General features: G+C 32.2%; 1 protein-coding gene across 4 annotated transcripts in view; it reads right to left on the bottom strand.

Annotated features, from left to right (window-relative positions):
• The window catches only part of HEATR5B (HEAT repeat containing 5B), a 138342-nt gene that overhangs the window by 35491 nt on the left and 75347 nt on the right, over positions 1–27504 (bottom strand). For all 4 annotated transcript variants that reach the window (XM_051976147.1, XM_051976146.1, XM_051976145.1 and 1 more), the window contains 6 exons: positions 19077–19266; positions 17800–17969; positions 11419–11563; positions 8030–8269; positions 6231–6482; positions 2533–2714 (listed from right to left, as the gene is read on the bottom strand). In XM_051976147.1, coding sequence (XP_051832107.1) covers positions 2533–2714; positions 6231–6482; positions 8030–8269; positions 11419–11563; positions 17800–17969; positions 19077–19266 — 1179 coding nt within the window. The remainder of the gene's footprint in view (positions 1–2532; positions 2715–6230; positions 6483–8029; positions 8270–11418; positions 11564–17799; positions 17970–19076; positions 19267–27504) is intronic.

The following is a 27504-nucleotide window of genomic DNA, read 5'->3' on the forward strand; positions in this document are numbered from 1 at the left end:
ATGAAAGAAAGGAAGCATCATATGTGAGAAAAGCTACTTTGGCTAGATCAAGAGTGCAGAAGAAAGAATAATGTTCAATGAGGCTAGAGAGATGTTGGGGGCAAAGGCCTCTAAATACTAAAATGCTAGGGTTTATATTTAAACTTAGAGGGACCATTGAAATTGACTGGGTCAAAGTTACAATCATTTGTAAATGAGAAAAATCATTTTGGCACTAGTGTGGAAGATACATTGATGAGAAACTTGGAACAGGAAGCCCATTGAGTAGACCATGGCAATAGCACAGGAAGAAGTGATGAAAAATTAAACTAAGATGATAACTGTGTGAGGGCACAGAAGGGCACCTTTCAGAACTGTGAAATTTTATGGAGATAAAAATGGCAAGATCTGGCAACTGATTAGGTATATGGAGTGAAGGAAAGTGAGGATGTAGAATTATGCCAAGATAGCCCTAGGACATGGGAGATTGGAAAAATACTGGTGCCTTTAAGAGAAATAGACAAGTTTAGAAGACTGAGTGCAGGGTATGAGGAAAGAAAGAAAATAAGTACTTTTTAAAGATATGCTGAGTCTGAAATATCTCTGGGACATTTACTTTGAAATGTCCAATAAGCAGCTAATGATGTAAATTGAAGCTCAGGAGACTGGGACTGGGATTAGATATTTAGATGGGGAGACATTGGTATGGAAATGATATTAAAGTCATGAGAGCTCATAAGGCCATTAAGAAAGAGGAAAGAAAGAACAGGGTATGTAGAAATGAAAGGATTTAAGAAAAGTCTGATTGAGGACTATTAACATGATAAATGATGTATTCCAACCCTCCCCCAGTACAATGGTAACTCTTTGAGAAATGTTTTCAGCTTTATTTTTATCTCTCTCAAGTCAAGCACAGCAACAGCTATTTACTATTAATGGTGTTGGTATTTAAATACTGATTATGGCAAGGAGATGAAAATTAATTTGTGAGAAACTAATGTCAGTCATATTCTCAATCAGTTTTGGTAAAAGTTTTTAAAAGTCTTTTGTATACATTAAACTTCCAAATTTAGAAGACTTCCTGATATTACCAATTGAATCCATTACGTTATAACCATGGGAATGGGAATGGTGGCAGTATTCCTGCCATTTATTAATGCTGCTTCCCTGCTGAGATGGATATAAGATAGTGAAAAGTGATTTATCAGGTTTTATGTAGCTCAGGTGGGCTGGAATCTATATTTATCATTTACTTGTAAAGAAGATCAGTCAATTAAGTTAAATTCAATAAACATTTATGAGAATGGAGCATAAACTCCAGTATCTCTTAACAAACTAGAAAAGTTTTCTGTTTAGGACTAGTGCTGGATAATATGCCTATCGCCTGCGGATAAGCCTACCTAAAATTAGATATGTCACCACAGATTGGCAATGAGGTGATGAATTTTTCAGATCACAAGACACAGCGAGGCTATAATCTGGAATATTGGAACAAGCACACATAACAATTAAATCAGGGATCTTTGATGTATATTGAAGTATTCTCTGCAAACTAGGTACTGGCTTTTTAATTTAATCCAAAGGTACTCTTGGAATTCTAGTACAATCTTAATGAAAGTACTAGATAAGAGAGTAGGATGTGTGTTTGTGTGTGTGTGTATACATACATACACAGCAAAAACAACGTGTAATCTGAAATATTTGGTATTGTGACTACTAACCATTCCAAGAAGTAAAATAACTCTTAAGACTGCTAAGTTTTCTAAAGAAGCCATATTAACAAAAGAATTAAGAAAAACTTGGTATACTATTTACTGAATTATAAATGAACTTAAACAAAAGCTTAAATATTTATAACAAAAATTTCTTTGCATATTAACCACTTTAATGATTAACTATAAATAAAACATCTACTTTATTAACTCTAAGAAATTTCAATATTCTTTGTTGTAAGAGTTTGTGTTTTTTGTTTCTTGAAATACTCTATTTCAATAAAAAGTTTTGATTTAACAGGATAAAATCTATAACCTAATTTGGAGAAAATATATCTATTTCCATTATTAATTACAAGAGAAAAAATTTAAATTTGCAAAGATTAAAGATTTCATCTAATATTTTCTAGTCTTACATTTCAACTGCCTTTATTAAGATTTAACTTAAATTTAAACATTACAATTGACAAACAAGAGAAAATTGATTTTTGCTCTGAAAAGCACTGGTCAAATTATAAATCCTAAAAACAATAGCAGATTCACAAAATGATTTTAAGCAGAATATGATGAAGTAGTCACTCCCCAAGTACAACCCATTTGGGATGGGATTTTATCCTTGTTTTATCATTATTATAATAAGACCTCACAAAAATTTGTTAAACCATTTTCACATACCACAGTTTCTTTGAATATCAGATGATACAGTGACATAGTAGATAAGTACTTCCTATATAAATGAACACACTGGATTCTCAGACAAAAAACCTTAAGGAATCAGAGATCTCAAAATTGTTACTCAAATGCCATATATTAAGAGATGGTTTACTAAATATTATCTTACATTAGCTTGGTACTGCTCCAAAATCACATGACCTGGAAATTCTGGTTCAGGCACGGATGCAAATTTCTTGATAATGTCCTCAAGTGCTTGGAGCCCAGCCATCCGCAGCTGGTTGCTGTGATCTGTAGCAGCCATGAATGCCATGCGTATCAGGTCAGAGAGATGGAGCACTAGAAGATCATCTAAAAATAAGAATAGAAACCAAAGTGGAAACTTTCTAAAAGATATTCTATGTATTGATATGGAAACTTCTTATTTTAAATAAATTTCTGGTAGAAATTATTAATAACATATTTGATTAAATTTTAAAATAGCCATGATATCACTTTAAAGAAGACTCATCTCAATACTTTCAAATCTTTTGGCAAACTTTCACATAAATCGACTATAGAGGTTCTGATTGAATTTGTAGTGAAAAGTAATGTTAAAAAACTGACACCTTTAAACAACTCCTAAAATTCTTGAGAAACTACTTTAAATAACAAAATATAGATGGAATCAGAAATTAAGAGATAGAAAATACAAATTCTCAAAATTGTGAAAGCTAGTTAAAGTGGAGAGAACACTGGATTTAGAGACAGACTTTAGATAAGAATTTAAAGTTCTTATTTAAGCTCTATCTTTTATTACCAATGTGATTTTGGACAAGTCAATCAACTGTTTTGAGCCTCAATGTTGTCATCTATAAAGTGAGGAAGGAGTTAGGATTAGAAATGATCACCTCCAAGACTCTCCAGCTCTAAAAGTTGTTACCTCAGGACTAGATACTTCGACCATTTGGTCTATATTTTATACAAATATGTTACTTAGGATAAAATCTCCATGAAGGGACCATAAACCTGCTCGTCTTGATATCTGCATTAGCAACTAATACAATTTATAATATATAGGGAGTTCAATACATGCTAATGAATAAATGATAAAATTGTTGTAGAACTTAAAAGCAACAAAGCAATTAGATCTAGGGAAAGTATTATTAAAGAGGCATCATGTATTATCACAAAAATGCTCATTGCAAGGCAAGGTTCCCCAATAACAGGGCTATGAATGAGCACATAGGTGGCAGCCAAGATTAGAAGGGAATAGACAATTGGAAAAATTTTTTTACATCCAAGGTTTTTGATAAAGATATATTTCTAAAATATATAGAGATTTGACTCAAATTGATAAAAATACAAATCATTCTCAAAATGAGAAATGATCAAAGGATATGCACAGACTATTTTCAGATAAAGAAACTAAAGCCATTTCTAGTCATGTGGGGAAAAAAATGTTTTGAATCACTATTGATTAGAGAAATGCAAATTAAGACAACTTAGAAGTACCACTTCACATCTCTCAGAGTGGCTAAAATGACAGGAAAGGATAATGATTATTGTTGAATGGGATGTGGGAAAATTGGGACACTAATACATTGTTGGTGGACTTGTGAACTGACCTAACCATTCTGGAGAGCAATTTGGAACTAGGCCCAAAAGGCTATCAAACTTTGCATACTTTTTGATCCAGCAGTATTTCTACTGGTCTGAATCCCCCAAAAAATCATAAAAAAGGGAAAAGGATCCACATATGCAAAAATGTTTGCCCCTTTTTGAAGTAGCAAGGAATTGCAAACTGAGTGGATGCCCATTGGTTGAGGGATGGTGAAAAAGTTATGATATGTGAAGGTAATGGAATATTACTGTTCTATAAGAAATGACCAATAGAATGATTTCAGAAAGGCTTAGAGAAACTTACATGAACTGAGGCTAAGTGAAATGAGTAGAACCAAAAGAACATTATAGATAGGAACAAGAAGATTATAGGATCTTTTACGTGATGGACTAGGCTTTTTTCAACAATGAAGTGATTCAATGTACTTCCAATAGATTGGTGATGGAGAGAGCCATCTGCATCCACAAAGAGGGCTATGGAGACTGAATGTGGATCACAACATAGTATTTCCACCTTTTTTTTGGTTGTTGTTTACTTGCTTGTTTTTTCTTTTTTCTTTTCCCCACTTTTGATTTGATTTTTCTTGTTGCAGCATGATAAATGTGGAAACATGTTTAGAAGAATTATATATGTTTAACCTATGTTGGATTACTTGCTGTCTAGAGGAGGGGAAAGGAGAGGAGGGAGGGAGAAAAAATTGGGGACACAAGGTTTTGTGAGGGTGATTGATGAAAACAATCTTTGCATGTATTTTTAAAAATAAAAAGCTATTAGTATAAAAATATATTTTAATTAAAAAAAGAATCATAAAGATGATAGATCTACTCTTGTATGTACCTTCCATCCTAGCTCCCAAATAGTATTAATAGTATTAGTCCCAATCAGGGCCTAGACAAAACCTCCTTGGAAAATACAGTGATAGCAGAGGAATTCACGCATGATTCACCTGCTCAGTAATATGGCAGAACCGACAACATACACCACATCAAAAAAGAAGACAGGAGAGTAAAAACACATAGTATCACAGCCAAGCCTCTGGAAGCTTCTGAGCTTCACTTGCTGTCCATTTCCCCATTCTCTCAAATATAGTGCTGTAACCTGAACAAAATTTAGGCCATCTTAGCAGTTTATACCACCATTTCAGGTAGTGTAAAACTGGTTTACATAATTCTCCTTATTTAATATAGTTGTGGGGGAGTAGAGAGGAGAGGGGTGAGGAAAGGAAGTTGCTGTTGATATTCATCTCTAGCACACAGTCGAAAATGAACTTCTTTGCTTTATGGCAGCACATAGCATAACGGAGACAGTACCAAGCTTTATGAAACTTGATGCTAAGTTAATGCCTGCTTCTATCTACTAAGGTGTAGCACAATCAATTGCACAATCATTGTAATAATAATGACTAGCATTTACATAGAACTTTAAAGTTTGCAAAATGTCTTGCAGATGTTATCTCATTTAACAGTTTCATTATACCTTATATCCTAGAGTAATACAAAGAACTCTAGATCTGTAGTCAGAGAATTTAAATTTGAGTTCTATTTCTGCCATTTGGTGACTGTGGCCATAAACAAGTCAACTGAGAATTATTCCTTATTTGTAAATTAGGGATAATAAAAATTGAACTACCATTCCATAGTTTTAACATTCTCTATGGTTTAGTCTGTAAATGATCCCTTCATCTTAAAAAAGTCATGCTATAGCAATTGTTTTTCATTATACTAAAGATTATTATGGATAAAAGTATAAAACATATTAATAATCGAAAGTATTATTCTTCTTATCCTGAAGATAAAGTAGTAAAAAAAATATGCTATTATTATTTTTGAGCCCCACTCTTCATAATGTTTTTTAGGCATAGTAGAAATAACACTAGACTTGGAGCCAGAAGATATGAATTTGAGTTTCAAGCTCTGTCACTTGTTAGGGAAAAAAACACAACATTTTTGAGTCTTAGCTTTCTTATTTTTCATATGATAATACTACCTATACTACTTCACAAAGCTATGGTCAGTAATAAAATAATATAGAGAGAACCATTTTGTAAACTATAAGATATAAATATATATAAACATATGTTATTAAACATATGAGTATGCAAAGTCAGATGTTATATGGATAAGAAATCCAACTTGGATAGGAGACAAGGGAATGTACAGTAGCTTTGAAATGAGTAATTCTAAAATACTTTAATTATAGTAAAATACAAGTCTTTTGGTAAAAAATAATAACAAGGTTTACAAATGAAAGAATTCTATATTTACTTGCAGGATTTCTCAATTTGGCTGAACGTGCCATAGCAAGATCAAAATGAGCCTGATCTGCATTCTCACACAACATGATGATTCGACACAGGCAGTCAGCAGCAAACACTCGAGTAGCCCAGCGAGGAGCTACAGATGGCTTTGATTTATCCTCTTCACCTAATGTGGTAAACATAGTATCATCATCCATCTCATCCTTCTTCTCAGATTCTTCATCCTTTCCACTACTTAAAGGGGTTGTAGTGCTCATATCTGTAAGGAACAGAAGCACAGAAGTCTAAGGCGATTCAGCCACACTTATTAAGCATCTATATGCAAGGCACTATGCTAGGCACAAAGGATGCAGAGATAAAAACAATATGTCCTGTACTCAGGAATCTTTCATTCTGTAACAAGAAAAATGAAGATAAGGTGATTTAATGAAAGAAAAAATATAACTTGAGGGGTTCAGAAACGGCTTTAAGAAAGCCATGGGATTTCTGAGAATTCAAGATAGATAAGAATTCAGAAAGGCAGGAGTAAAGAGCAAGAATATTTTAGTCATGGATGAAAGACTGTACAAATATAAAGAGGTAAGGGATAAAAATACAAAGAAGTATCATTTGTTCAATCTTGGCAATAGTTTGTTTGGAATATAAGGTGCACGGAGGGCAGTTTTAATAAAGCTGGAAAAATAAGGTGAAACCAAATTGTAAAAGGCTTTAAATTCTTAGTGAGGAATTTTTACTCTATCTTAGAAGTAATAAGGTGTGAATGAAGGTTTTTAATCAGGGTAGTGACCTATGCTTTAGAAATATTATTAAATCACCTAAGTGGAGGATAATATTGTTCAGAGGATGATATGAGAAACAGGGAAGCCATTTAGATACTACTGAGCCTGGATGAGAGCCACAGTCATTTGAATGTTGAAAAAGAGATTAATGCAGGAGTTACCATGGAGGCAGAATCAAAAAAATTGACAACTAATTAGATGTAAGGTATAAGAGTGTAAATAATCAAGTATGACTCCAAGGTTTAAAACTTCAAATTTATGTCTCCAAAAACTACAGAATCTCAGGTTTCAAAAAGTCCTGGCAGCCATTTCATGCCGAATGGCACTTAAATAGCATATAAAGGATGGATAAGGAGGAGTTAGGTTGTGAAGCATTTTAAATGTAAAACAGAAAACTTTATATTTGATCTTGGAAATGATGGATAGTTACTGGAGTTAATTGTGTATGAGAGTGATGTGGTCAGATATTAGGAAATTTTAGAAAACCATTTTATTAACAAAGAAAATATTTAAAAAATTAAGAGAAAAATATATTGAATGACCATAAAAATGGAAAGGGAAATTCTAAAAGTCATAAGAATTTAGATCACCATAAAAGCCAATAGTTACAATTTCCCTTCTTTCAGAAGAAAAGTGATGGACTACTTATACAATAAGAACTATATTGTCAAATACATTTGATGTGCTCATTTGTTTTTCTTAACTGTATTTCTTTGTTATAAGGGAGCTTTCTATGAGAAGATAATAACAAAAAGTAGCTATGTAAAAAAAAAAAACAAACCAAAAACTCATTAACAAAACATTTCTAAAAGTAAAGTTAACTATTCAAAATTAATCTTCAAAAAATTAGTCCATACATATAATAGAGATTTCCAGGTTCCAAATTCATAAACATTAAGTTATAACTTCACACTTATAAATATGTTTTACATCATTATTCAATCAAGAAAATTGTGGTAAATATATAACAAGCAAGACGATTCTACATAAGACTAGTTATAATAAAATACATTTATTCAATACATACCACTGGATGCTGCCAGAACATCCTTACAAAGCATTAGCCAATGTGAAAGTTTGTCTACAGCCAGAGATGAAAGCATATGTCCTAAAGTATCATGGATATCCGAACATAACTTTCTATCAGTCTCCCGGTCTAGCATTCCAAAAAGCAGCCCTTCCAAACCAGTTTCTGTTATATTGACACCTTGGTGTCGACAATGGATATCACGACGAGAACTGACCCCTGGTGCAAAAGGATTCATATCTGTAAAATAATTTTCACAAAAGTACATGTTTATAAAGCATCTATGGCACTCTCAGGCAATAACTATGATAATACTTACGTATTCCCAATAGGATAACCAACTATTCAATAAATAAATAGATTCAACAGGCCTTACAATAAATTTCCATCATCTAACATTTATTTCAACATATTTAACATGTATTGGACTACCTGCCAGCTAGGGGAGGGAGTGGGGGAAGGAGGGGAAAATTTGGAACAAGAGGTTATACATGAGTCAATGTTGGAAAAATTACTCATGCATATACTTTGTAAATAAAAAGCTTTAATAATAATTTTTTAAAGTGAAAAAAAAGGAAAAAAAACAATAAATTTCCATCTTTTTAAATGCATACACTCTATGTATACCATCTTTTCAAAGTAAATTAGTGTCAAATTTAATTTGAGAGTAGGGGTAAGAACTATATATTTATGAATCAAATGTTGCCTTGAACAGAGCACCATGAAGTCTTTTAAAAAATACTGTAATACCTGGAATCAAAATATACAGCACACATAAGTTTGAGCTTGATTTCTTGTAGACATATTAAATCCAACATGTCCAAAACTAAGCAAAAACTAAACCCAAATTTTTCCCTTTTCCCTATTACTGTCAAGAGTACCACCACCTTCCCAGTCATGCAGGCTCACAACTTAGGTACAATCACTGATTCATTACTTTCTCTTATCTCCAACCCCTCACATAAAATCTGTTGTGAAGTACCATTGATTCTACCATTGAAACATCTCTCATATATGCATCTTTCTTTTCTCTAACTGCTACACTACCTGATAATGCCACCTTGAGATCATGCCACATAATGATCAGTTGAAAACATCAGGAATGTCTTCAAATATATGAGGATCTATGATGTGGAAGAAGGATGAGGCACATCTTGGCTAGAGGAAGGAACTAGCCCATCATCTCATATCTGGAATATTCTAACAGCTTGCTGTTTGGTCTCTTAGACTCAAATATTTTCTCAACACAGCCCATCCTCCATTCAATTGCCAAAAAAGATCTTCCAAAAATGAAGTTCTAATCCTGTCACTCCCCTACTCAATAAACCCCAGTAGCTCCCAATCACCACCAGGATTAAAAGTAAAATCTTATTTGAAATTCTAAGCTCTTCACAACCTGGCTCCTTTTTACTTTCTTATCTTCTTTCATACCATTACCTTCTATGTATTCTGTGATCCAAAGTGTCACAGGTTTTCTTGCTGTTCTTTGTAAAAGATATTTCCTCTCTCAACTCCACACATTTTTACTGGCTGTCCTCTGGAATGCCCAGAATGCTCTAATTTCCTCAATTTATACCTCCTAGTTTGCCTCAAATTTCACCTTCAGGAAGAAGCTTTTCTTGGTCCCCCTTGTAAGATCTTTCCCCTTGAGATTCCCCCTCCAATTCAACCTTTCTATATTTTGTATGCAGATGGTTATTTGCATTTTATCTGCCTCATGAACTCTCTGATTAAGACTGTTTTTAATCTTTCTATGTACTCTCCAGTATTTACCACTGTGCTCAACAAATAGTAAATGCTTAATAAACAACTTTGAACTTGTTTATTTGTTAACATATATTCTGACTATGAAAAAAAATTAATTCAATATATGCTTGCTAAAAAAACAATTCACTCATTAAGCCTTAAAAACAAGACTTTAATAATCAACAGTCTATGCGTTTTTCCCCAACAGAATAAAAATCTCTCAAGTTAGAAAGGGACCACAGAAACTATCTAGTCTAGCATATACCGGAATAAAAATCCTCTCTAAAACACATCTAATAAAAAGAAACCTACTGACTCCCAAGCAATTCATTTCATTTTCATAATATTAACTTTATACCACAGTTATATACTTATTTCTATAGTAGAATATATAAGTATAAGCTCCTTGAAGATAAGAACTATATGTTATTCTCTCAAATATCTGCTTTGTATACATAAAATGCCCAATATTTATCAATTTGAAACTAAATTGATTCCTTTATTTTGAAGGATTTTTATTGATTCTTTAACTTCAGCTATTTTTGAAGGATTTTTAATGATTCTTTTTATTCAGCTATTTCTAACATAGCTAATTTCTAATGGTCAAATGAGGTATTTGTTAAAAAAAAAAAAAGGCTTAGCACAGTTCCTAGCACACAGTAAACACACTACATAAATGTCAGCTATTACTATTATTATCACAATTATCATTACTATTTACTTCTCTTCCTATAATCCAGCATTTTCTCCTTTAAGTAAAAAAAAATGGCACAGTGATGCTTAGACATTCTAATGGTAATGTGCACTGTGACACTTGAAAGTATAGACAGTCTATTATGGTATATTAGATGATTATATTTTTAAATTATTTTATTGAAAATATTATTAGTTTTATATACCTTTAGGACTAGTTCAGAGATTATGAATTTTCCCTATAAAAGCTAGGCATTGCTCTCGCTTCTTGTTTTACTAATATAAGTTGCCACATGTCACCATTGACACCAAATGTACTTCAAAACTGCATACTCTTTTCTTGAGGCCAAAAGTGAATTAAATCTCTCCACAAAAGTAAGAAATTAAGTACAGACTAAGCCTAAGCTTTCCTTAGCAATATAGCAAATGCAGTGAAGTGTTTTACCCACTTACAACTAAACTGTAAAAAGTATTTTAAAGGTGCCTACTTAGCCAAAAACTTTCAGTTGCCTCTAAACCTCGAAGATTTTCCCTTATCTTCACCTTCAAAATTCTTTATTATTATTGATATGATAAATACTTAATCAATTTATTCATGTCAGATAGTCCCCTAAGAAGCTTAAGAAGCTTAAGGAAATGCATAAAGTATACTATTTGGATTACAATTCTTGGTTAAAAAGCAGTAAAATTAAAGAGAGAGGGGTGGGGAAGAGAGACAGACAGACAGACAGAGGGAAAAAGAAAAACAGAAAGCAAGAGCAACACATTGGATTTTTATAAGTGCCTATTAATATATGACTGTTCATATATGAATTTACATATCAAAAAGAAGGAAAGTCACATATTTTTATATTAAAATTCTACTAGCTAATAACAAAAAAACAATCTATATGATTTTATAAATATATATACTTTAATGGAAAGGAATATTAAATACAAGGCTCACTTACTGATGCCACTGCTTTCTTTGTCTCCTGCATTTTTTGCAAGGCTCATAGCATATTCACATACTTCAGCAGCTTCTCGCTGTGCAAGTTGTCGAAGACAAGCAACTGCTGCCCTTCGGAGTAATAAGTGGGAACTACATAAATGAACCTGTAAACACAGTGATATCAGAAGAATTAAAGAAAGAGGTACCAATTTATTCAAATAAATTTGTTAACAACTAGTAAGGGCTCTTTTAAACAAAAAAATATAAAGCTCTAGTCTTCTAAAGGAAGTGGAACATTTTGATAGTCGAATTTGTTTATTGACTAGATAGTAAAATCTTATAGAAAAGTCAATGAAGCAGAAATCTCAGTCCTTCTTCAGAAGGTCTTATATCTCATCTTTGAAACACAATCTCATAAGCTTAGTAATGAGTCTTCCCAAATTCCAAAAACAACAAATGAATTTGGGAGCAAGGATTACTAGAAGCAGAAAACAATAAAAGCAGTAAAATATGACAGTTGACAACAAAGTAAGAAAAAAGAAGTCTATAAAAAGCAAACTCATAATCAAAGCAGCCTAGGACAATTTAGGAGAAGATTCAATACATCTATATTCCTCAACAACTAAGCATTACTGAGTAAAGTATATAGTAGAATCACAGAATGTTAAGAACTCTGAGCATCCTGTAAAATAATCTAGTCCACTTTTTTCAATCCATAGAAAGCCTTTTCAATATCACAAAACTAGTAAACTAAAAAGTTATAACTTAAGCCTAAATTTTCTAACTCAAATGTCAGTGTCCTTCACTATATCATGTTACTTCTTAGTGTTAAATTATATCAAGTACACTATGTTTAAGAAGCCATCTCTAAAGGTTAAAACAAAAAGTTATTTGGAAAACCTCATTTCCCAATGATATAAGATAAAAGATGATAGTAATATACTTTAATTTTATATTTATTTAGCATTTATTATTAAAGCAATAAGGTTTTAGAAATCATGACACATAGAAAAGGCAAAAAAGACAAGTGAAGAAAAAGAAAGAGACAGAAAGAATATGATCTAGGATATCAATTGACTAACATTTATATACTTACTATGTGCCAGGCACTATACTCACTACAAGGAACACATACACATACAAATGCTAAAAAAAAAAAAAAAAAAAAAAAAAGAGCCCCTGTCCTCAATAAGCTTACACTCTAATGGAAAAAAAATATAGATATTCAAAAGATAATATACATAATAGGTGAAAGGTAGAGGGGAAGGCACTAATAATTATGGGGAATGGAAGGACTAATGGATGAGGTGATTCTTAAAGGAAGTACATGAGAATACCAGAGTCAAAGGGTGGGAAGGAAAACATTTCAGGCATGGGAAATTGCTAGTGTAAGACTTAAAGATAGAAAATGGCAAATCAGTATAACTGGACTGTAAAGTATATGGATAGTCAGATTTGTGTTATAGAACTGGAGCCCGGGAGAGAGATGGGGGCTGAATTAATAGATATGAAAATTATCTGCATAGAGGTAGGAAATGAACAAAAGCATGAAAATAAAAAGACAGCAGGACAGAAAATTGGGGAATATTCACAGTTAGTGGGCATGGAATAGATGAAGAACCAGGAAAAGAGACTAAGTAAGAACAATGAAAAGTGAGATAGAGAGAGAGAGAGAGAGAGAGAGAGAGAGAGAGAGAGGGAGAAAGAAAAGGAGAAAGGGAGAGAAGGTGAGGGGAGAGGAAGAAGAAAGGAAGAGGAGGAATAGGAGAAAGAAATGAATGTGAATCAAAGCATAGTATTTTCACATTTTTGTTGTTGTTGTTTGCTTGGTTTTTTCTTTCTCGTGTTTTTTTTTTTTTCTTTTGATTTGCTTTTTCTTGTGCAGCATGACAAATATGGAACCTATATCAGATTGTTTGCTGTCTGTCTTTCAGGGAGCAGGCAAAAAGATGAGAGAAGGAGAAAAATTTGGAACACAAGGTTTTGCAAAGGTGAATGTTGAAAACCACCTTTGCATATATTTGGAAAAATAAAATATTATTGAAAAAAATTTGTAGTGGATCCATAACCATAGTTTTATGATCTTTTAGTTCCATTTAGAAGAATGAAAAAGAAAGTGAATGGTGGAAATAATTCAAGGCGGGAATATGGCAAGGTACAGTTGGTGTTAAAAGGACAAGGAATTCAAGAATAGAAGATAGTAGAATTGAATTGTGTCTCCAAAAGGTCAAGATTGGCATGGAAGAAGACAACAAAGCAAAGATGAAAGTGAAAGATAGTTTTGAAGGGTAAAAGGAGTAGAAATCACACTGTCACAAAGAAGAGGTCTAAGTAGAATAAGGTATCAGGAAAGACAAAATATTAGGATAAATAAAAGAAATTCAGAATTCCTGAATAGTCAATAGATAACCAACAGTCAATAAACATTTATTCCATATTTACTATGTGCTAGGCATAGACACTATCCCTAGCTATGAACTAAGGATACAAATATAAAAGAGAAAGGTAGTCCCTGTCCTTAAGGAGCCTTCAATCTAATGGAAGAAGATAATCCACAAGAAAAAAATGAAAATGGGGCCAGATAATTGATGTAAGATGGAAAAGTCAAAAGACTTCCAAAATGAGTGCAGCCCAAGGGGAAAATGAGATGTCTAAGGAGATGTCTCTATCATTCTTCCTTAAATGATGTTGAAAAGGAAACGCCTCCTAATAAAGGGGCAGAGTACTAAAGAGTTGTAATTACTCAGATTGATTGGCTCTTATATGATGATGAGATTCCCCAATGACGAGTTTAGTGGGGATATGATAGAAAAGTCAAAGAGATCCAAAATGAGTGGAATATGGAAGTGGAACATTTAAAAGGTTATGGCAAGATTAAAGGTATAATCAAGCTTGTGTATAGGAAACTGAGGTGGAGTGGGAGAATAGGCAAATGGAACTAAGTAAATTGAGGAATAATGAAGAAGTTAGAATATTTGAGAGAACATTTCTCAAATTTATAAAAATTTTATTTCTTTAGTTTATAAAGAAATCCCCTAGAAGAAAGGAAGAAGTAGAAGTATAAAGGAAGATTGAGTCAGACACTGTACTCATTAAGAAAAGAGAGAGAATGACCTAAGGATTGGCAGATAATTGCTACAGATTCTGAAATAGTAAATAAATTTGGATTGAAGAAGCCCAAAGGAGGACATGGATGATAAGAACAAAAAAGTCACCAGTCTTGGAAAGGGAGGCCAAGGGATGTAGTGTTGTCAAGAGTTAGAGAGAATAAGTGGTATAAGATTAAAGGAAGTTTGTTAATTACAGCAAAAATATAAAGAAGAGGTGGAAGAGGCAGAAAAAATGAAGAAAACATTTGTGAGAATGATGAAACAGACAGCTGGAGTTCAGTTCAGTACAGGAAAGGGAAAAGTAGGAGACAGTAGGAATGAATGTGCTAACCTCTCTGATATGAGTCTAGGCAGACAACAAGTCTGCTGCTAAAGGAAAATGATTAAAAGGATCAAGGTCATCATTAAGATGCTGTTTCACTCTTATTTTCTTCCACCCTTTTCCCATTCTGCTCCTAGAATATAAAGAATGTTTGGAATTCCCTAAATATTCAATGAATTAAAAACTTAAGCATATAATAATATATTAAATGCTAAGAGCCTTTTAGCATATTTTTTATACAAAAAGCTCATCTGAGCCCCACCTCTGTAACAACAGAGAAGCAAGAATTACTTTCGGAGTAGAAGAGTGTGTGTGTGTGTGTGTGTGTGTGTGTGTGTGCGCGCACGCGTGCACGCGCATATAAATTATTAAGCAGTTTGGCTTCTCCCTACATCTAATTCAATCAGGAGTAAATATTTCACTATTTTCTCCTCTGATTTTTAAATGCCATTTTCCTTTTAAAATGAAACTAGAGGTAGATTACATTATCACGACTTTCATGCTCCTATCAAGAAGGCCTAGGTTTAGTTCAATATCTAAATAGGTCTTTTGAGCCTTAAAATACAGTTAATAAAACCAGTAAGAATGAACTTTAACTCCCACTAAGAAATTATTTTCCACTGGACAACACATAGATATAAATCTTAATAACAACTAAACTGAGAAATATCTCTAGAAACAAAAATTATAAAAAATATTTAAAGATAGATGGTCAATAGCATCATTCTGAAAAAAATGCTATTATTCTTAGAAATATAATATTCTGAATTTAATTTAACACATTTTATACACTGCTTTAATAATTTTAAGATTTGTTTTAGTTACCCCAGTAAAAAAAAATAGCTGTTATGACCAATACCACAAATTTAGAACCAACTTTAAAAAGTCTTTGGAAATAATTATCATACTTGGATAAGGGCCAAGACTAGCAAACACTAGAAGATCTTGTGTGTATATTAATTAAGAATGGTGTCTGATAATTTTAAAAATTTCAGTGGAAATTGTTTTTCTAAAAAAAAATTTTTTTCTAATTAGGCTAAAAGTTTTTTCCTCAAAAGACTTTTGCAGAAAATTTTTTATTTACATTGAATGGGAAAAAATGATGAGAGAATTATCTGTACAAAAATTGTCAAGTATATCTGGGAACTTAAACAAAAAAAAAAATTTCTTTCCCTTATATATACACCATAATTTTGATAATATCAAAACAACTTTTTTTTGGAATTTATAGTATAGTATATAAAACAATCATTCTGGAAAGAAATTAAAGACTCTCATTTTCTAAGACTATGGTATATATTATTTTTAAGTATTATAGTATAAAACACTCAGTAGCATTTTAGAGATCAAATATGATGATTCTTTAAGTGACCATAAAAAATTAATGAACAAATTAATGTTCAAAAGCATCAGTTTAATATAAATGAAACAAAAAAAAAGGAAATACTAGAGTGTCAGAAAAAATCATTAAATTATAATGCTAATATTAGTTACTTCACTACCATCCACCAATCATTGCCTTACATAGCCTGATTAAAAACTAAATACCAAACACAAAGAAGCCATGAAAATTCGCTGACTCAGTTGTCTTTTCATTTTAGTCAATGTTACTTGGCAGACAACATATCATTTTGATAAAAAATTAATTACGGTAAGAAAAAATACAGGGTGAAAATAGGTTTCTTCAACAAATTACAACTATATGCTATTTGAATGTGAGTTTAGAAATTGGAATTTTTAATAGAAAAAGATACAGATAACCAAGAAGAAATCTAGAGGACAGATCATTAAAAAAAACAAAACAAAACACAAAAGGATATGAATACAAGTCTGGAGGAATGATCTCATTAATTCACTCAGAAAATGGGGATTAAGCTCATTAGTTGTATTCATCATTTGTATATGTATGTGTGTGTGGTTATATAAATCATGATTAGTAAATGATGAAAAAAAATCAAAGACTAATAAAAATGAAAAAGTGAGCCTAATGCCAGGTCTTTTCATTATCCAAAATGATACTGAACATATGTCTCACTGGGAAATTGGCAAAAGACAACTAGAACCACAATAGGAAGGGGTAAAAACTTTAAATATTTTGTCTCTTTGTGGCTTCTTTCAGGAGTGCGGAAAGAATATAACCTTTTTAGTAATCTTTGACTTTCTATATTCTCTTGGCCATTTTCCTTTATCCAATGAGTTACCGTCTCCTATGGATTCTATTTCCAAAAGAAATCTCTTCCACAAGCAAGACCAAACATGAACTCTACTTCAGGCCTTCATCAACATTCCCTGAGACCACTTGAATAGCTTAACAGGGCTCCCTGTCTCCCATTTCTCCACTCTCCAATTTATTCATCATATAGTTGCCAAAATAATCTTCCTACCCCAGGTTCAATGGTCAACTAATTTGAAAATGTTTAAAAAATACATAAAATTCAAATCATATAGAAAAAATTAATTGAAATTTTATTTTTTAAATGGAATTGAAAGGCTTTATGATAATTTTTGTTATTTTAGTATAATAAATCTCAAGGTCATTACTTAAAATTATATTTAACAATGTTAGACACACAATTATACAGTATTCTCTAACTACAATGAAAAGATTTATAAATAACATAATAGCTAGTCAAAAACCAGAAATAGACAGCTATAAAATTCTAAACCTAATTCTCATTTTTTATCTAGAATGCTACAACTAACCACTCTTCAGAGTTTTAGGAAATAACAGAGGCTGGAAAGGGAAAGAACGGAAATAACAGAGGCTGGAAAGGGAAAGAACAAGTTAAAGAGAGAGTTGAGATATTAATTGAAACATTTCCCCAAAGGCAGAGAGTTTAGAAAGTGAGGAAAGTACCAGAAGAAAGCTCATGAATGTTATGCAAGAATTTAGAAATCAGGAGAATCAAACATTTTTTTCTTTAATAAATAAATTTTGGACTCCCAATACAATTCACTTTATACTTACACAAAGGCTGGGAACCAGACTAGATAGATTGACATGTCGTGGTGCAAACATATGTAGTTGTTGAAGGCAAGATATGGCAGCTGCCTGAACAAGAGAATCTGAATGGTCTTGTGTAATTGCACAACCAACCAAACAGGAAGAGCGGATTGTTGAGATTGTTGCTCCATTCCCTAATCCCAGACACAAGAGAAAAAATTTTAAAATACATTAATTTTATTAGATTCATCACAAAAATTATTAAGGAGAAATAGATTTTATTATGAAGGAACTGATAAACCATTTTACTGGGGATAGTAACTTTTTTTTAAAGTGTAGAAAATATCTCTAATATTTTTAAAGTTCTAATTTATTGGTTTAGATGCTTAATAAATTTACTCTTAGATTTAACTTCTGGAAAAAATGTACTATTTTCTTTTAACTTTTACCATGCTATTTGAAAAAATCTGAAGAGCACCAGAAGCTATTCAACTTCATAGCCTACAAAATTAATGCTACTGCTGATGCATATTGATCCTAAATTTCAGTTTCCCAATAAACGTTAAAAGGAATGGCTATAGAGACATTGAGTAAAAGAAATCATTGTATATCACAAATAATGCAAAAGAAAATAATCCAAACTAAATTCTAAAGAGTGAGTTCCTTTTAGCCATATAACTAATATAAACAAAACAGTTTTATAAATGAAAATGGCTTATGTGGGAAATTATTATTTTTTATACTGTTCTGATGTATGTATAACTGACATTATCCTTGTAAGGGAAGATCTAAGAACTACTATACTAAATCCTATCAATCTGTCTTATATAAACTTTAAAAGAAATATTTAATCATTTTTCCTTTGTACCTTTTCTTTCAAAAAGCTCTCATTTTATTAATAATAATAGGTAAAATGTATAAGTCCTTTAAGAAATATAAAATATTTTATGTATTTAATTTGACCTTTACAATCCTGTGAAAGTATTGCTCTTAGCCCTATTTCAAAAATAAATTTAGATTGTGGTAAAATGACTGGTCCAAGATTACACATTTATTAATAGCGAGAATTTTTTCCAAGAAACTTCTCTTCCTCTCTTTAAGAAAAAGTTGTCACATTATGATTTGACTGAGATTCATTTTACATTTAGAAACAATTTACATTCAAAATAAGATACTAAATAGAAACCAGTGTTTCATGAAATGGAGTTATGAAATTTTAAATTAACATGATTATAGAACAAGAATTTTGAAGAGGGCTTAACAGTCTTTTTCTTTAACATCAAAATTTGAAATGCACTTACCCTGCAGTTCAGGTCCAACGGTGGTTATTATAGCACCTAAACATCGACCCAAACATTGATGAACTTCTGTATGTGAAGGTGGAACTGTCAATAATAATGTAAGAACTAGGGACAAGGTTGGTTCGACATAGCCACGATACATTGGCCCACTAGAATCCACTATTAAAGCAAGTGAATGAAGAGACCAGGTCTGAAATCATATAAAAACATATTTAATTCTCTTTAGGATAGCATTTTAAACTGATTTCTTAACACCCACCCTCCATCATGGGGTGGAAATGACCCTAAGTTCTTAAAGGCTACACAAATATAGAACAAGCTTTAGCAGGTTATACCAAACTATAAAGGCTTCAAAAAAGTCCAGTGACCAGATATCTATACATTATCCATGCAAATGTATATAAAAAATGACCAGCATGGGGCAGTTAGGTGGCACAGTAGAGAGAGCACTAGCCCTGAAGTCAGGAGGACCTGAATTCAAATCTGTTCTTAGACACTTGGCATTTGCGAACTGTGTGACCCTGGGCAAGTCACTTACCCCCAATTGCCTCAGCAAAAAAGAAAAAAAGCGAGAGAGAGAGAAGAGGGGAGGGGGTGGGGAAGGGAAGGCCGCAGATGATCAGTAGGGTGATTTCAAAAAAACCTGGAAAGACAGTAAGAATTGATGCAAAGTGAAGCAAGCAGAGCCAGGAGAATATTGTACACAATAATAACAATACTATATGATGCTCATATATGAATGATTTAGTTATTCTCATCTATAAAATGATTCAAGAAAATTCCAAAGGATTCATGATGGAAAATATTATGCATTTCCAGAGAAAAAACTGATATGAATATGAATATAGAAAGAAACACACTATTTTTATTTTCCTTATTTATGTTATGTTTCTTCTTTTTTGGCCTGTTTCTTTTCTCACAACATGACTAACATGGAAATATGTTTTAGATGACTGAACATATATAATCTATGTCAAATTGTTACAATCTTAGGGAGTTGGTGGTAAGGGAGAGAGGGAGAAAATTTGGAAATCAAAATGTTTTTAAAATAAATGTTAAAAATTGTCTTTTACATGTAACTGGAAAAAAAATAAAATGTTATTTTTTTATTTATATTTAAATATATAAATTATATTATATATATATATTTTTATATATATATAAAAATTATTTTTTTATATTTTCATATATATTATATGTTATATATATATATATAACATATATATTATATGTTATAAAAATTTTATATTTTTATTTTCCCCAGTTGTATGTAAAACAATTATTGACATATGTTTTTAAAACTTTGAGTTTCAGGTTCTTTCCCTTCCTACCCAACTTCACCCCCTATTAAGAAGATAGATATGAAATTATGCAAAATGTTTATTTAAAAGTCATATTATGAAAGAAAACATAGATTTCCTCCCCCAAAAACAAAACTTTAAGAAAAATAAAGTTTTTAAAAAAAAGAATGCTTCAATATTTATTCAAACACAACCAGTTCTTTCTCTGGCTATGGACAACATTTTTCATTATAAGTCCTTCAGAATAGTCATGACTCGCTATATTACTAAGAATAGCAAAGTCATTTACAGCCGATTATCTCACATTTCTATTACTTTGTACATGATATATTTCACTTTGTTGAGTGCATGAAGGATTTTCCAGGTTTTTCTGAGAGCATCATGCTCATCATTTCCCACAGAACAAAATATTTCATTATAATCACATTCAGCATATCCTGAATTTACAATTATTTGCCCTGAGAAAGCAGCTGCTATACACATTTTTGTACAAAAGTAATAAGATTATGTGATGATCAATTGTGATAGACTAGGTTCTTTTCAACAATGAGGTGATATGGAGTAATTCCAATGGACTTGGAATGGAACGTGCTATCTGCATCCAGAAAGAGAACTATGGAGACGGAATGTGGATCACAGCATAGTATTATTAGTATTTTCACTTTTGATGTTATTGTTTTGTTTGCTGGTTGTTTTTTTCTTTCTTGTGTTTTTTCCCCCCTCTTTTGATCTGCTTTTGATCTGGAGAGGTTATAGTACAGTATGACAAATATGGAAATATATTTAGAAGAATTGCACACATTTAACCTATATTGAACTGCTTGCTGTCTTAAAAAAAGAGGGAGGATGAGAAAGAGGGAGAAAAAGATGAAATAACTTAAGAATCACTGGACAGCCAGAAAAGCATGGACATTTTCTTAAAATGTAGGCAACATATTTTAAAATATTATAAAAAACAAAAAAAGCAAAAAACCTGCCCAAATATTTCAGAACCACAGGATAAAGTAAAAAATTAAAAAATCCACCAGTCACCTGCTGAAAGAAATTCCAAAATAAAAACTCCCAGGAATATTATAACCAAAATACAGTTTCCAGATCAAGGAAAAAATTCTATAAACCAGCAAAAAAAAAAAAAAAAAAAAAAAGAATTAAAGTAAAAAGCCACAGTCTAGATTACCCAAATCTTAGCAGCCATCACTACAAAGAGATGTTCAGGATGAAATTGCTGAAGACAAAGAATCTAGAGTCAGAATCAATAATAATTTACGCAAGAAAACTGAGTATAAGCTCATAGGAAAAAATGAATTTTAAATAAAACAGAGGTATCCCAAGCATTACTAATGAAGAGACTAGAGATAAGTAGAAATTCAACATACAAACACATGAATTAAGAGAAGGATAAAATGGTAAACATAAGTGAACAATCATAAGGGCCTACAAATAAAGTTAATCAGATTACATACTTGAGAATGGAGAGATGACAAATACAGATCCTCAGAACTTTATCATCATCATCATCATCATCATCATCAGGGAAGTCATAGAGAGACTAATCAGAAAAAAGGTCTGAAAGTGACTGATATATTTTGACAATCACAAAATAAAATTGGAAGGGCAGGGAAATAGCATGCACTGGAAGAAAAGTAAAAGAAAATGAGGAATAAGGGAAATCTCACATAAATGGGATGCACAAAGAAGAGTTTATACAAAGAGAGAACTTTAAGGGGGAGTGAACAACACTTGAATCTTACATCTGAATTTGTTAAAGGAAGGAAGACTATAGGTATATACACAGTTACCCAAAAGGGAAATGGGTTGGAAAAGAATTATGAGAAAGGGAAGAATAAGAGGTTGATTTATTAAGAGAGAAAGTAGTCAGAAGCAAGAGACTCTTAAAGATAGAGCAAGAGAAACACAGAAAATAGAGAAGGAAACATAAGAAATTAGAACCAGAAAGGAAAAAACACAGTTAGCAATCATAACATGAATGTGAATGGAACTCACTAATATAACAAAAAAGGATAAAACAGATTAGAAATCAGAATCCAATAATATGTTGTACACGGAAAGACACTTAAAATAGAAGGATATAGAAAATTAAAATAAGGAGCATGAATAGAATTGTTCATGTTTCAGCTGAAGTTAAATAAAAAGGGAGGACCCTGAAATAGCAGTCATTATCACAAAACAAAAGCAAAAACAGATCTAATTGAAAGAGATAAACAAGAGAATGACATTTTGCTAAAAAATACAATAATCAATGAATTAAGAGCAATATAAAATGTGTATGTGTGTGCACAGCAAATGACATAGCATTTAAATTCTAAAAGGAAAATTTAAATAAATTACAAGACAAAATAGATAGTAAAACTGAAATAGCTGGGTACCTCAGTTTTACTCTCTTACATCTAAATAAATCTAAACAAAAAAATAAGTTAAAGACCTAACTAAAATTTTTGAAAAGTTAGATATGATAAGTTTCTGGATATACTAAGTGAAAACAGAAAAGACCTATCCTGGCATGTTCTAAGGAATAAAAACCTCACAAAACTGTAGAAAAGGAAAATCATTAAGTGTATCATGTATTACCATAATGTAATAAAAAGTAAATTCAGTAAAGAGCTTTTAAAGTAAAGATTAAAAACTAACTGAAAACTGAATTAACTTAATCCTAAAAAATGAGTGAGTCAAAGAACAAAGTTTAGAAACAATAATTTTGTTAACAATAACATCAATGAAATAACATTGCAAAATTTGGGATCCAGTTAAAACAACACTGAAGAAATTTATATCCCCAAATGTCTTTAGCAATAAAAGAGAGAAAAATCACATCAATGAATTGAGCATACAATCAAAAAACCCTACAAAATCAACAAATAACCTTTCACAAATAAATGCCAAAAAAAGAAAAACTGAAAATCAAAGGAAATCAATAAAATTAAACATTTAAAAAATTGAACTAATAAGCAGAACTAGCAGCTAGTTTCAAAAAAAACTAATAAAATAGAAAAATCATTAGCTAATTTGAATTTTTTTAAAAATCAAATTATCAATATCAAAAATGAAGGTGAAAGTTTCTGGGATAAGAATGCATTATTTGACAAAAATTGCTGGGAAAATTGGAAATCAGTATGGCAGAAACTAGGCATTGACCCACACTTAACACCATACACCAAGATAAAGTCAAAATGGGTTCACGACCTAGGCATAAAGAATGAGATGATAAATAAATTGGAAGAGCATAGGATAGTTTACCTCACAGACCTGTGGAAGAGGGAGGAATTTATGACCAAAGAAGAACTAGAGATCGCTATTGACCACAACATAGAAAATTTTGATTATATCAAATTGAAAAGTTTTTGTACAAACAAAACAAATGCAAACAAGATTAGAAGGGAAACAATAAACTGGGAAAACATTTTTACAATCAAAGGTTCTGATAAAGGCCTCATTTCCAAAACATATAGAGAATTGACTCTAATCTATAAGAAATCAAACCATTCTCCAATTGATAAATGGTCAAAGGATATGAACAGACAATTCTCAGATGAAGAAATTGAAACTATTTATAGACATATGAAAATATGCTCCCAATCATTATTAATCAGAGAAATGCAAATTAAGACAACTCTGAGATACCACTATACACCTGTCAGATTGGCTAGAATGACAGGGAAAGATAATGGGGAATGTTGGAGGGGATGTGGGAAAACAGGGACACTGATACATTGTTGGTGGAATTGTGAACACATCCAGCCATTCTGGAGAGCAATTTGGAACTATGCTCAAAAAGTTATCAAACTGTGCATATCCTTTGATCTAGCAGTGTTTCTAGTGGGCTTATACCCCAAAGAGATACTAAAGAAAGGAAAGGGACCTGTATGTGCCAAAATGTTTGTGGCAGCCCTGTTTGTAGTGGCTAGAAGCTGGAAAATGAAAGGATGTCCATCAATTGGAGAATGGTTGAGTAAATTGTGGTATATGAATGTTATGGAATATTATTGTTCTGTAAGGAATGACCAGCAGGATGAATACAGAGAGGACTAGCGAGACTTACATGAACTGATGCTGAGTGAAATGAGCAGAACCAGGAGGTCATTATATACCTCAACAACGATACTGTTTGAGGATGTATTCTGATGGAAGTGGATCTCTTCGATAAAGAGAGCCTTAATTGATCAAAGATGGACAGAAGCAGCTACACCCAGAGAAAGAACACTGGGAAATGAATATAAACTGCTTGCATTTTTGTTTTTCTTCCCGGGTTATTTATACCTTCTGAATTCAATTCTCCCTGTACAACAAGAAAACTGTCCGGTTCTGCACAAATATATTGTATCCAGGATATGCTGTAACCTATTCAACATGTAAAGGACTGCTTGCCATCTGGGGGAAGGGGTGGAGGGAGGGAGGGGAAAAATCGGAACAGAAATGAATGCAAGGGATAATGCTGTAAAAAATTACCCTGGCATGCGTTCTATCAATAAAAAGATATTAAAATTTAAAAAAAAAAAAAAAAGAAAGAAATCCCACAAATCATGCCCAAAAAGTTGTCAAAAAAAAAAAAGGTGAATTCATAATCAATGAAGAAGAAACTAAACCAATTATTTTGACCAGTTATATGTCAATAAAACTGATAATCTAAATGACATGGATGAATATTTACAAAAGCAAAAATTGTCCAGTTTAACAGAACAGGAAATAAAATATTTAAATAACCTTTTAATAGAAAAAGAAATTCTCCCACATATAAATCAATTTCCAAAGAAAAAATTCAGAAGCAGATGGATTTCCAAGTGAATTCTATCAAACATTTAAAAATCACCTAGCTGTTCTTCAACAACATAAACTCTTTTAAAAAATAAAGAAGGGATCCTATGTAATCATTTGTGTAACATAAAAATAGATTTAATCCTTAAAACAAGTAAAAGTAAAAAATAAAAATTATAGATTGATTTCTTTAATGAATACTGATGCACACATTTTAAATAAAATTTGAGTTTTACCACAAACAAAACCAATGCCCCTACAATTAGAAGAAAAGCAGGAAAATGCAAAAAAAAAAATTCATAGTAAGTTTCTAGACAAAGCATTCATTTCTAAAATATAGGGAAATGAATCAAATTTATAAGAATGAGAGCCATTTCCCAATCAAAAAAAATGGTCAATAAGTATGAGCTAGTCTTTGCAGAGGAAGAAATTCAAGTTATCAATAACATATGCAAAAAAAATGCTTTAAATGACTTCTAAATGGAAAAATGAAAATTAAAAAAATTCTGAGGCACACTAATCAGATTGTCAATGATGACCCCCCAAAAAAGGGAAAATGATAAATACTGGAAAAGCTATGAGAATATAGAGACTTTATTTAACAGCTGGCAAAAGGGCAAACTGGTCCAAACATTCTAGAAAGCAGGTCTACATCTAATTTTAAAAAGGAAAAAAAGGACCAGTATCTACCAAAATACTCATAGCAGTTTTTTTGTTTGTTTGTTTGTTTTGTTTTTTGCAAATGTAAAGGATTAGAAATTGAAGTAATACTCATGAATTAGGGAGGGGCTGAACAAAACTCTAGTACATGAATGTGATGAAATACAAATGATGAAGGAGATGGCTTTCAGAAAAAAAAATTTTGTTAAAATTTGTATGAAATCAACTCAGGAAAAGAAAAATGAGCAAAACCAGTATTATCATAGAAAAAATAAAAGGAGTGGAGCAAAGACAGTTGAGAGAAGCCAGGAAATTACCTGAGTTTTGTCCAGTTGCCCTTGGAAACTGCATTCTAAATGGATTCTAGAGCGATAGAACCCACAAAAATTCAGATTGAAACAAATTTTCCTGTTCAAGATATCTTAGAAGGATTTCAGGAAAGGTCAATCTCATTTGGGTAAAAGGGATGAATGTGGCCCAGAGCAGGCACAACACAGGGAATCTAGCAATAGTTCTTAACCAAAGTACAGGGCAGCAGAAAAGGCCCTTCTATATTGACAGAATCAGCTTGTGGCTCAGAAAGACAGCTGTGAGACTGCTAACTCACCCACACAAAATAAATTTTGAGCTCTCAAACTCCAGCACAACTGACAGGGTATAGTAGGCCAGGTCAAACCAGAACAGTGGGAAAGCTAGTGAGAGAGCCCATACCTCTGCAAAAGAAGGCTAGGACAGTCTTCCTGTGTCCTAAGAGCAGAGATGACCTTTTAAAAATGAACAAAAGAGCAAAAACAGCCCTGACTATAGAAAGCTACTGGGGTGACAGGGGAATTTAGAAGACAAACTCAGAAGAGATGAGTAATGGCAAAATGTCTGTATGTAAAGCCTCAAAGGGAGATATAAATTGGTCTCAAGCTCAACAGATTCTCCTGGAAGGACTCAAAAAATAATTTAAAAATCAAGTAAGAGAGGTAGAAGAAAAATTTGGTAAAGAAATGAGAGATATGCAGGAGAATTGGTGGGGGGGGAAATCAACATCTTGGGAAAAAACATAACAGATTGGAAAGGAAGCACAAAAATTGAATGAAGAAAATAACTTCTAAAAAAACAGATTTGAATGATGAGCAGGATTCTCTCAGAAAAACTGGAAAGTCCTCCAGGAATACAATACATAATGAAATGTACTGTGTAAAAAGTAATGGTGATGTTATGAGATGATCAATTGTGCGTGCCTTTGCTATTTTTAGCAGTACAATGATCCAAGATTATCTGAAGGACTTATGAAAAATGCTATCAATAGGTGGAACCAAGATGGTGGAGAGGACACATGCTTCATTCTGAACTCTCTTCTACCCTCTCTACTGATTACCAAATTCAGCCTCTGAAATAGTGCTTGACTGGTAGAATTCACAAATATTGGGAGTACAACAAATTACCAGTAGAAGATAATCTGGAAGATCACCAGACAAGGTTTGTCTTGATTGGGCAGGAAGAGGCTAATGCATGTGGAGGGGCAGAAAACAGAGGCTAGCACATGGTGAACAGATTAGGGGTGGGGTACAGTCTCCAGGGACGGAGAATTTGCAGGGAGGACTCTACCACAGGTTGGCTGCTCTGCTTTGGCTGCAAAGCAGTAAATCAGCAGAGAAGTTATACAAATGCTAAAAGTAGAGTGTACTCCAAAATGCCAGAGTTTC

The sequence above is a fragment of the Antechinus flavipes genome, chromosome 2 (genome assembly GCF_016432865.1).
Source record: "Antechinus flavipes isolate AdamAnt ecotype Samford, QLD, Australia chromosome 2, AdamAnt_v2, whole genome shotgun sequence".
In the NCBI taxonomy this organism is placed as follows: domain Eukaryota; kingdom Metazoa; phylum Chordata; class Mammalia; order Dasyuromorphia; family Dasyuridae; genus Antechinus; species Antechinus flavipes.